At 42.3% G+C, this 12,661-nt stretch overlaps 1 protein-coding gene across 4 annotated transcripts in view; it reads right to left on the bottom strand.

Moving 5' to 3' along the window:
* LOC128456500 (ribosomal RNA processing protein 1 homolog A) overlaps positions 1–9,150 on the bottom strand; it is a 37,723-nt gene extending 28,573 nt beyond the window's left edge. For 3 of the 4 annotated variants that reach the window (XM_053440697.1, XM_053440699.1, XM_053440700.1), the window contains exons 1-5: positions 8,954–9,149; positions 8,230–8,504; positions 7,737–7,819; positions 6,993–7,050; positions 6,795–6,880 (exon numbers count right to left, since the gene is read on the bottom strand). In XM_053440697.1, the coding sequence (XP_053296672.1) occupies positions 6,795–6,880; positions 6,993–7,050; positions 7,737–7,819; positions 8,230–8,356 (354 nt within the window). In that variant the 5' untranslated portion in view covers positions 8,357–8,504; positions 8,954–9,149. Of the gene's footprint in view, positions 1–6,794; positions 6,881–6,992; positions 7,051–7,736; positions 7,820–8,229; positions 8,505–8,953 lie in introns of all 4 variants that reach the window. The other variant, XM_053440698.1, reaches the window with a different exon arrangement.
* Between the last annotated feature and the right edge of the window lie 3,511 nt (positions 9,151–12,661).

The following is a 12,661-nucleotide window of genomic DNA, read 5'->3' as shown; positions in this document are numbered from 1 at the left end:
AGTCCCTGACATGGAGATTCATGGTGGAATGAACGCCACTTACAGTGCCTTGCATAAGTATTCACCCCCTTTGGACTTTTCTACATTTTGTCATGGTATAACCACAGATTAAAATTTATTTCATCGTGAGTTTATGTAATGGACCAACACAAAATAGTGCATCATTTGGAAGTGGGGGGAAATATTACATGGATTTCACAATTATTTACAAATAAAAATCTGAAAAGTGTTGAGTGCATATGTATTCACCCCCTTTACTGTGAAACCCCTAACAAAGATCTGGTGCGACCAATTGCATTCACAAGTCACATTTGCAAGTCACATAATTAGTAAATAGGGTCCACCTGTCTGCAATTTAATCTCAGTATAAATACACCTGTTCTGTGACGGACTCAGAGTTTGTTGGAGATCATTACTGAACAAACAGCATCATGAAGACCAAGGAGCTCACCAAACAGGTCAGGGATAAAGTTGTGGAGAAATATGAAGCAGGGTTAGGTTATAAAAAAATATCCAGAGCTTTGAACATCTCTCTGAGCACCATAAAATCCATCATAAGAAAATGGAAAGAATATGGCACAACCGCAAACCTACCAAGAGGAGGCCGTCCACCCAAACTGAAGAGTCGGACAAGGAGAAAATTAATCAGAGAAGCAACCAGGAGGCCCATGGTTACTCTGGAGTAGTTGCAGAGATCCACAGCTGAGGTGGGAGAATCTGTCCACAGGACAACTATTAGTCGTCTACTCCACAAATCTGGCCTTTATGGAAGAGTGGCAAGAAGAAAGCCATCGTTGAAAGGGATCCATAAAAAAAATCCCATTTGGAGTTTGCCAGAAGCCATGTGGGAGACACAGCAAACATGTGAAAGAAGGTGCTCTGGTCAGATGAGACCAAAATTGAACTTTTTGGCCTCAATGCAAAACGCTATGTGTGGCGAAAACCCAACACTGCCCATCACCCTGAGCACACCATCCCAACAGTGAAACATGGTGGTGGTAGCATCAGGCTGTGGGGATGCTTCTCTTCAGCAGGTACAGGGAAACTGGTCAGAATAGAGGGAAAGATGGATGGAGCCAAATACAGGGAAATCCTTGAAGAAAATCTGATGCAGTCTGCAAAAGACTTGAGACTGGGGCGGAGGTTCATCTTCCAGCAGGACAATGACCCTAAACATACAGCCAGAGCTACAAAGGAATGGTTTGGATTAAAGAATGTTAATGTCTTAAAATGGCCCAGTCAAAGCCCAGACCTCAATCCAATAGAGAATCTATGGCAAGACTTGAAGATTGCGGTTCACAGACGGTCTCCATCCAATCTGACTGAGCTTCATCTTTTTGCCAAGAAGAATGGACAAACCTTTCCATCTCTGGATGTGCAAAGCTGGTAGAGACATACCCCAAAAGACTTGCAGCTGTAATTGCAGCGAAAGGGGGTTCTACCAAGTATTGACACAGGGGGGTGAATACTTATGCACCCAACAGATGTCAACTTTTTTGTTCTCATTATTGTTTGTGTCACAATAAAATTTATTTTGCACCTCCAAAGTACTATGCATGTTTTGTTGATCAAACGGGAAAAAGTTTATTTAAGTCTATTTGAATTCCAGTTAGTAACAGTACATAATGGGAAAAAGTCCAAGGGGGGTGAATACTTATGCAAGGCACTGTATGTACACCATTCATAAACTGATTATTTCGGTCCAGCATTCAGAAAGACTCTGAACAAATTGTCAATAACCGTCTATGAACCCCCGTAAGACTGTGCTCTGTGTCTCTTCCCTCCTCCTGCTACAAAAAATGCAATGTCGCAGGAGAGTTTTCTGGATGGGCAGGGGGGTTAGCAGTCTGCAGTGAGAGGGACATGAGAAGAGCGAGCGAGAGAAGCGAATCTTGAAAAGGATTTCATGCTTACGGCTTAAAACATTCACATGACAATTAATACTCGTCATTTTATACATCGCATGCCGCGATACATCGAGTATATTCGATATAGCGCCCACCCCTAACCACATGGATATATAAAAAAGTGATGTAAAGCTTTAAGTAGTGATGTGTCCTTCCGTATCGTGGCTTCAAAGTGTGTATCGAGTAATCCATGAAGATTTATTTTTAAGCGCATATCGAGGCTTTTGTTGACGCATGTGGTGACGTTCAAAGACTCGCGAGCCGGTCGTACCACGTGACTGAGTCAGGAAACGGTTCGCGGGTTTGGCGTGCAAATCGAAATATAAGGGGCAGCAAAATTTCGGCCTGTTTCACATTCATTGTCCACTGGATGGCACAGTAGAGCAAATTAAGCACCATGAAGCTTTGACCCATGAGTGAACCAATTGGATGGAAAGCATTAATGCTACATGAAGCTTCATCTAGCCATCACTAGCTTTAAGTATCTGTGTGACATTTCAACATTCCAGTTGAAGCTGTACACGATTAACTGTTTAATTGAAAGATCATTTCAACAGTTCTATTTTTTAATGAGATGTTCATTCCAAAGCTGGCCACTCTAGTGAGGCACTATCTCTGGATTTTCTGGGAAATTTGTACAATCTGATAGGGAATTTTCTGCCACCAGTCTCACAGGTTAAAGAATTCTTAAAGGGATTGTTCTCCGAAAAAAATTTAATTCACTTATCATCATCTACTCACCACTAATGTTGCACGGTGTATCGGTACTAGAAAGGTACAGCAGTACCCTTACGTTAAAAACGATACGATTTTGCATATTTTTTAGTAACGGTACTTCAATAAAATAGCACGCAATAAGAGCGCACTCAATGTTCCGCTCCCTGTCACACTGCCTGCACGCATTGACTGCAAGGGACGGGGCTGCCTAGCTCTCACATCATGCAACAGGAAGCCCTCACTCACAGCAAGTGATCACAGGGGAGACATGGTCTCTTTTGCCGTAGCCAGGGGTCGGCAACCCGCGGTTGTGAAGCCACATGCAGCTCTTCAGCTCCTCTGCAGTGCCTCCCTGTACAGTGTTTATATGTTGAACGGTAACGTGAAGGGCCTTCACGTTAATTTGTCAAATCAGCATCGCATCAGGCCAGCATGAAAAAACCAGGAGCGGCCGTGTGTGTTTTTGAGCGTGCGCGCGCCCAGACAGTGCAAACACAGGCTGCTGTGGCTGAGGGGTAGAGTGGTCGTCCTCCAACCTGAGGTCGGCGGTTCGATCTTCAGTCTGACCCATCTGCATGCCAAAGTGTCCTTGGGCAAGATGCTTAACCCTGAATGTTATTCTATGGGGGGCCAGAAGGCTGGGAATAGATGCACTGTATGAATGTGTGTGTCTGTGAATGTAAACCTGTACTGGAAGGCGCTTTGAGTGGACATAAAGACTAGAAAAGCGCTATATAAATACAAAACCATTTACACACACAGGCCCCGGGGCGATATTTTGGCAGGTATAGTGTCAAAGTCATTATTTTGGTGACATCATGACAACCCTACTCACCACTATGCCAAAATCCAAATCAACTGAAGTAACTGGTGACCACTTCTTCAGATATAAACAAAGAGAAAAACCACAACATTCCTCTATACTGCTTGTGGGGTGTCATTAAAGTGTCCACAAGCCCTGACATTCACATTCGACTCGAAACGATATCATTTACACTGTTTTTAGCCTAAATGTACTCTAATAGGCTCTTCTGTGGCATGTTCACCTACCCTCACCGGAAAACCACACACACGCACACAATCATGCTAGCATCGCCACTTTGGGTAGTGGACTTTTATTCTTAAAACATGGTCTGAATTGCATCATTTTGAGTTGAATATAAACAGTCAGACACCAAGCCAGCAACAAGCAGTATGGAGGAATGTTCTTTTCTGTTGTTTTATTACATCTGAAGAAGAGGTCACCATAGCTGAAACACTCTTTCCCCTTAAAGCTGCTTAAGTGTTTTATGGACTAAAAAACTTCACCCACCCCTCCACCGGCATAGCTGCGAGTAGATAAGGAGTGAATTTTCATTTTTCAATGAACTATCCCCTATAAGTCAAATTCAGACTAGGGCTGAAGGACTAATATGCGATAAAATCGCGATTTTCTAACCGCAACGTGCGCGATTACAACGTGCAAAAGAGAGTAGGGCACTGGGCGGCTGTCCTCACCCGCAGCCAGAATGCCGCGGGATAACAAAACTCCTCTGATCCAGAAGAGAGCGAAGCAGGCCTACATCACCTACAGGATCCTCAAGTCTTCGGCGTGGCAGACACACAGAGCGAGCTCATTTTGCTGGTGTCTGCGGTGGACCTGAAAATCGCTCCCCGGGAATAGCAAGCCGAGCTCCGTGGCAGCGGGGCTTCAGAGCCCTCCGGTCACCTACATACACATCTGCGACATGGAGGTGTCCGGGTGGTCGTACAGCGGTATGTAGGTGTTCCTGCTGAAGCCCGGCACCTACATATCGCTGCACGACCACCCGGAAATGAACGGGATGCTCAAGGTCTTTACACCGCTTGTGTTCGAAAGGGTTAAAAACCAAAATCTGAGGAGTGGGACCATTTCATTAGCTTCAGGAATCTGTTCATACATGCAGTTGTACTGTTTTACTTTGTGACCTGTGCCTTTCTCCGTTTTTTATTTATAACTTTATTTACTTAGATATTACAAAATATTTATAAAGTAGTAGAGGAAAATTCTATGTTTCAGTTGTGTGAAATGTACCGACTTGGGAACAATAAGCGACCTATAATTTTAAATAATATTTTTCTTAAGATGGTCAATTTTGCAGTGTTTAAAAAGTACATGCCTTGTGTTTATACTTACAATGACTGTTTAAATTACCTAAATGCACAGTGGCAAAGCCCCCGATTTGTTGTTTTTGTTTCTTTAAGGAGCAGTTAAATAAAAATGTAAAATGTGGGAAAGAATATTTTACACTAAATGTATCCAATATTGTGTTGGTCATATTTATATCATTACGTTTTGTTGGTGAAAAAAATATAAAATAAAAAAATCTGAATATCTTCAAAACACATGTAGTTTGAGGGAGATGGACCCATGATTACGGAAGTTACAGCGATTACGTGTGTCATGGCGAGCTGATGAACTTTGATGCCACGCCATTAATAATCCACATGATGAAAAGTCACAGTAAACTTATGCCTGCATTATCAATGTCTTGAGACCAATTTGACATGGTTTTACTAAGTGGATGAGGAGAAATACATCCAAGTGTAAGACGTACCAAAAACAAGACATTTCCTGCTGCCACCAGGGGCGCTGTCATTTTAAGTCACGATTTCTGTATAGATGTCTTCAGGTCGCGACTCTTGTCTTACATGTCTAGTTTGGACTTGATTGGACCAAATATGTCCAAGATACAAAAGCCCGTGTTTTGATGGCGTGTAATCAAACTTTGACGCCCCGCCACGGTGTGACAAAAAAATCAATCTTTCAATAACTTTAGATCTCCATCTTGTTGTGATGACACGCTACTAAATTTTAAGTTGATCTGATGAAAGCTCTACAACAAGTACATCACAGTAAAAATGTGGAATATGGCCCAAATAGCCACTAAATCTAAAATGGCGAGCTTCCTGTTGGGTTTTTCATAATGCTCCTTGAGGCTTTTTTATGCATCTGGCCATGATACACAACTATCCTCATTTTCGTGAGGATCAGTGAATGCTAAATGAGGTGCTTTTCCGCAGGTGGCGCTGTTGAGCCATTTTGTCACGCTCATTTCCAAATACTCCAGAATACGTAAATTTTCAACCCCTTTTTAATTCACTGCAAACTTTTAGAGCACGTTGAAAAACGCTCAGAATAATCCTTACAATTTCAATAGGGCCTTCCACCGGAGGTGCTCGGGCCCTAACTAGGGCTACGTTGTAGCACTAACGGGCCCGAGACAATTTCAAGTCTGTTGCGGTCTGTGAAGAGAGAACGTTCAATGACCAAGCGCTCGTCTCTGCGTTGCATGCGTTTGCGCACTGCTGCAAGGATAAACGCTTCACTTCCTGTAGCCAGCGGCTGGTGCTATGATTTAAGTCATGGTGTCTTTGTAGATGTCTTCAGGTCGTGCTTCTTGTCTTACACGTGTAGTTTGGACTCGATTGGACCAAATATGTCCATGATACAGAAACTCGTGTTTTGATGGCGTGTAATCACACTTTGACACCACCCCACGGTCACAGTATGAAGAAGAGTTGAAATTTTGATAACATTAGATCTCCATCTTGTTTGGATGACACTCGTCTAAATTTTAATTTGATCTGATGAAAGCTCTACGACAAGTACATCAAAGTAAAAATATGGAATATAACCAAAATGGCCACTAAATCCAAAATGGCAGGGTTCCTGTTGCATTTTTCAAAATGCTCCAAGAGGCTTTTTTGTGCATCTGGTCATGATACACAACAATCCTTATTTTCATGAGGCTCACTGAATGCTAAATGAGGGGCTTTTCCGTAGGTGGAGCTGTTGAGCCATTATGCCACGCCCTTTTAAAAAAACTCCAGAATACGTAACTTTTCACACATTTCTAATTTACTGCAAACTTTAGGAGCTTTTTGGTCACGTTAAAGCCCTCAAAATGCCCAATCATTTAAGCGGAGAAAAATAATAATAATCCTTTCAATTTCAATAGGGCCTCTCACCATTCGGTGCTCGGGCCCTAATAAGCATATTAAATCGCAATATTTGGCAAAAAAAATAAATTGCAATTAGATTATTTTCCCAAATCGTTCAGCCCTAATTCAGACAGATAAAGCAGCAGACAATCTGGTTGTCACACAGAAAAAATGTGCTTATTAAAGCAGTGTTCGGTTACCACTGACCTGGAAGAACTTGTCCATCCGCAACCTATCAATACCAGTCCACTCTCTCTTGAAGGTCTGCAGGAAGCTCTCAAGGTATAAAAACTCTGCAGGAAACAGCACATTGTCATATTTTGTACAGACGACATGTAATGCAACTTGATTTTACTTCCTGTAATGAAATCACATAACATGATGAAATGAAATGCAGAAACTTACGACCATCTATATGATGGAAACTGTGGATCAGGTTGGAGATCTGGTTTGATAGGTCCTCCTATAAGCATAAATATGGAGATTGCAATATTAAGAATAAACAAAAAACCAAGAGTGAAAGTAGTTGTCTCGACAGATATATAATTCAAGTTTATGACAGTTACGGATTCAAATGTGTCTGAGTTGGGCTTTGAGCAGGTTTCCATTCCCCTTAAAGATGTTGCCAAGAGCACACCTCAAAAGAGGAGCATGGCAGATCAGCAATCATTTAGAATATATTTGTTCTGATAAAAAAAAATTACGCTCTAGTTCCACTTCCTCAGACTTGAACCTTGGGGCTGAGGGCTCGTCCTAAAACCAGAATCCCAAATGGCCCCTCTGAGATGTTGAATGCACTAATTGGAATTTGTTTCGGATAACAGCGTCACCTAAGTTCCACGTAATTTAATGAAATATTATGAAAATTCAAAGATTCATCTAAACAGACTTGTTGCTAATAGATGGACTGTATGAATGGGTGAATGTAAAACTGTTGCAAAGAGCTTTGAGTGGTCATCAAGACTAGAAAAGCGCTATATATATATATATCAAAATAAATACAAACCATATACTTGCGCCATGTTTAATATGAACTAAAGAAGCCTCTTAGATTCGCAGTGAAACGTCTTATAGAAACAAGCAAGTCCAGTTACATTTGTACAACTTCTGAAGATACCTTGATAACAAAAGAAAACCGGTAGCACGAACCTGGAGCAGTGGTTTGTCCTGCATCCACAGGCAGTAGAAAAGACCTTTCCATAGCTTGAGCAGCTCATCATCAGTGAATCCATCTGTACAACGGAAGTAAGGCTTTATTTGTAACATGCTTGATTTCAGGATGCAAGTTAGCAGTGTGGAAACGACGTTCAATGACATCATGAACATTGAATGTATGTTTGGTACTAGATACGATCCTCTGTCACTTTATGTTGCAACAAGTAATGGGGTGAACGATCCTGCTATTCTTGCTACATTACAGCCAGTCTATAATCTAAATCTGATTTAGCAGGACACATGTATACTTACTAGCTACCAATTATTTTAAAACAACCTGATGAGCACCAGACGTTAAACGGTCAGTTAAAACATGTATATCTTCTCCACACCCATTTTAAAATCAAGATATATTCGTGTTTGACTTGCAAACGACAGCTCAAATACAGAGCAGAGTCCGCTGGATAACACGCACAGATCAGCTTACCTGTCCCCTTCTGTGACCTAACATTGATGTATTTCCTCAGTTTCTTTATAGCCTTGGTCCGGACCGGCTTCTCGTTAGAGGCTAGTTTCTGTGCGAACTGTATTTCTGGGTCTTGCACCGACGCCATGATCACACAGCTTCACGTGGTAAACTCGTCCCTGCACGCTAACCCCACGTTTCTCCATGCGGCGCGGACTAATGACGTCTTCATTTTCTTCTTCTTGATTTAGGGCGGTTGGCATCCAGCTATATGCGCATTACCGCCACCTTCTGCTCTGGAGTGTGGATCAGAAAATATACACAATCTGCTTATTCTTCCTTACGGCAGACTAGGCACAATTTAGTGCAGTGGTTCTCAACTGGTCTGGCTTCGGGACCCAGTCCAATAAATGACAACCCAGAGTTGGGCCAGGAAGCAGAGCTGCAGTGCTAACCACTTCAATGCACTCCCTCTAGAACAGTCACACAACCCCATAGCGATGTGTCTGTTCACGTCCCATTAAATCAGTTAAATCAAACCATAACAGAGGGAGAATTCCACACAAAAATGTAATACAAATTAACACAACCTCTGCAACAACTCAGGAAACGAAGATTTTAAAATGTGCACTTTTAAACATAAGATCATTATCATCAAAGGCTGTTTAAGTTAACCCCTTGTAGACGAATGTCGCGAATTTGCCTCAAACCCCATTCGGGTCTTAATACTGCCGAGGTGAATCACCTCGAAGAGACGTCTTCTTCTTCGTCGACTGTTTATTTACATCGCCACTCCGGCTCCTAATAGCCTATTTCTGGCGGACAAATCCTCCAGTCAGTGACGGGTTATACAACTGGTCATACTTTCGGATCTCTTCTGCCAAGTGCTCTTCTATTTGTTCCATATTCGTTCTTCTAAATCTTCCGTGATTTCCGCGTATTGTGGGGCATGAAACCGGAAACTAGACTCCGGACGGGATGTAGTAAGTAGACCAATCACAAGCCTTGCGGGCTGCGTGAGGCTCGCGTCGTTTTGTCGTGTAGTTAGAAAAATTGGCGGACGCACGCAAGCCCGCAGAGGGCACGAAAGGGGCGTGTTGCGTGTCTTGCGTGCATGCGTGCGTCCGTGCAACACGAGTATAATTCGGCCTTAATACTGCAACTACTACACATTCCAAGGAAGGTATTGGAAGCCCTCTGCCGCCATCTAATGGTCGGGGTGGGAAATACATACTAGCCCCTTGGGACTGTGCAGCAATGACTGTACAGAAACATATGTTGTTATTCAAACAAATAGTATTTTTTTATATAATTGGAAATTAATTCAGGCAGTAAAGGGGTTAATGAACTAGTCTCAGATGTAAAAAAAATTGATGTATTGTCCCTCACTGAGACCTGGCTGCTTCCTGACGAATATGTCAGTCTAAATGAATCTACTCCCCCCAGTCATGTTAATTCACATGTTCCCAGAGAAATCGTCCTAAACCTAAACTAAGCTACAACTGATTTGAATGTCTTGATCTTAGTATTCCCCACCAATCCAAGTAACAGCCAATCATATTTGCTGTAGTTTACTGTGCTACTGGGGCTTATTCCGATTTTTTTATGGAATTCCCTGAGGTTTTATCAAACCTAGTCCTAAAGACCGATACAATTATTATTGTTGGTGACTTTAATATTTATGTTGACAATAATAATGATAGCCTTTGCGTATCATTTATTTCAAAACTAGACTCAATAGGTTTCAGTCAGTGTCTACACCAACCTACTCATTGTTGTAACCACACACTTGACCTTATATTTTCATATAGTTTCAAAATGGAAAATCTAACAGTTCTTCCGCGCAATCCAATCCTTTCAGACCATAATTTAATAACCTTCGATTTATCATTATCAGAATGTATGCCACTAATAAAAAACAAATTTTTTCGATGTCTACCTGATAGTGCCTTAGCTAGATTTAAGGAAATAATTTCGATTACATTTAAACCCGTATTATTAGCGATATAACCAACAAATTCTTTACAAACCCTAGCTCCACTCAGAATGACCATCTTGTCGATTGTTCTGTAAGGTCATTACGATTAACACTAGACTCAATAGCGCCTCTAAAAAAGAAACATGTAAAACATACTAAATCAGTATGACGCCGGGTTCACACCGGATGCAGAAGCCACGCTGAACCGCCGGGCGGCGCTAATAATATCACCCGTTGATCCAGTACTATAAAAGCATATACTTACTTGTTGCTCTGACATTAAGCAACAGCTTCCCAACATGTGTCTTTTTTGGTGTTGTCTTTATAAAACATGTTCCGAGGATCATACAACTCACTGTACTTCTCCACTTCAATTATTAATTTAATGTCATCCATGTTGAAGAACTTCTCCGCTGTTTGCTCCGTTAAATGTTGTGTGTCAAGGGTAAATTACGTATTCAAGCCTATGTGGAGAATACGTACCGCCCTCTCTCTTTTTATCTTTATGACTGCTTGTGTGGCTGTAGTGGATGGGCAGAGGGGGACATTTAATAATGTGGTTGGTAAAAGTGGTAAAATTAAAACGCCAAGACAACAGAAGGTGAATACAAAGTATGGGATGCATATTTGATCATTTGTATCACATAAAATATCGTTTAAAATCATTTTTCAGTGTGTTTCCTGTCGCGATACGCTCGCGTCAAGCGGAAAAAATAGACTCGACGCTGAAACGATCGATTCATGGCACTAGGCAGCCGCGGCGTGGCGCGGCGCTTCAGCGTCCGGTGTGACCGGCACAAAGGTTTAACATGGGAGTGGATGGGAGCCAGAGGCTTGGCGCTGAGCTTACGCCTCGCTTTGGCGTCACTTCCGTGTCCGGTGTGAACCCGGCGTAATTCCAAGACACATGAGTTGAAACAAGTATCAAGAAAACTAGAGAAGATGTGGCACACAATGTCTGACTACAAGTGTCCAACGTATTGTACTTCCCTAACCACAAGTGTGGGACATTTCTAGGCATTTTGCCTCAATGTTAGGGGCCTAGAAGTGTACGGCTCATTCTAAGTGACCTGGACAATTCTAGGCATTTTGCTACTATGATAAGTGCCTAGAGGTGTCCCAAGTATTGCACTTCCTTAACCAATAGTGTGGGACATTTTTAGGCATTTTGCTTTACTGTAAAGTGCCTAAAAGTGTCCGACGTGTTGTACTTCTCTAACACCAAGAGTGGGACATTTCTAGGCATTTTGCCTCAATTATAAGTGCCCAGAAGTTTCAACTTGATTATAGTAGTTTAGAGATCGTTTGACCCAATAATCGAAATCAAGATAAATTTCGATTAATCAAGCAGCTCTAGCGGAGGGGGTACTTTAGTTCAGATCCGGCTGGGTCCCAGGGCTTGGCTGGTGCTGGAAGTGGGTCTCTGCAGAGGGGGTACCTTAGTCCAGAGCATGCAGGGCTGGAGGTCCAGAAAGTGGGCCAGTGGATGGGGGTCTGAATGGGGGCTCCTTGAGCTCACTGACTCAGGCTCAAGTGCAGCAGCAGGATGAGTTGCATATTCGTCTTTCACCTGTCCTCTTTAAGTGGCCTCATGATAGGGAAACAGTCGTTAGTCAATACAATTTAGCATTCATTTTGTCCTATTGCCTATTCATTCACCATGCCTAATGTGTTGGAAATACAAGAGGCTGGAACACCAACTTTTTTTCTTCTAAATTGTGTATTTGAAACAACATTTTTAAAGTTCCTAATGGAGTCCCTAATGAAAAGGTGCAAATGTGTGGTTTATCCTGTCTTAGTGCATTTTAATATAATGATAACTTACTAGTGTCCAAAGAATTGCAGATATCTAACCACAAGAGTGGGACATTTCCAGGCATTTTTGCTATAATGTAAAGTGCTTAGAAGATTCCCATGTATTTTTTTAACTAACACAAAGAGTGAGACATTTCTAGGCATTTTTCAGCACTCAGGCTGGGGCTTTAGAGTTGGTCCCCGGGCTTGGCTGGTCCTGGCGAATTTTTTCTCCGATGTATTGTATTTTTCCCTAACCAAACACGTGGGACATTTCTAGGCATTTTGCCTCAATGCTAAGTGCCTAGAAGTGTCCGGCTCATTTTGATAGGTCGGGACATTTCTAGGCATTTTGCCAATATGAAAAGTGCCTAGTGGTGTCCTAAGTATTGCACTTCCGTAACCACTAGTGTGGGACATTTCCAGGCATTTTTGATATAATGTAAAGTGCCTGCAAGTGTCCCATGTGGTTTTTTTTTTCCTAACACAGAGAGTGACACATTTCTAGGCATTTTTCAGCACTCAGGGTGGGGCTTTAGAGTGGGTCCCCGGGCTTGGCTGGGGCTGGAGGTGAGTCTCTCCGTGGAGGCCCGATTCAGTGAAATTTGACAAAGTGTCAAAGGGAGTACCAGGTGCGCGAGAGTCTTTAACTCTTGCCGATGGGTGAGCACTAAGGGTGGG

Source organism: Pleuronectes platessa, chromosome 14 (assembly GCF_947347685.1).
Source record: "Pleuronectes platessa chromosome 14, fPlePla1.1, whole genome shotgun sequence".
Taxonomy (NCBI): Eukaryota; Metazoa; Chordata; class Actinopteri; order Pleuronectiformes; family Pleuronectidae; genus Pleuronectes; species Pleuronectes platessa.
The sequence above is the reverse complement of the archived record's forward strand: the minus strand, read 5'-3'. Positions and strand labels throughout refer to the sequence as shown.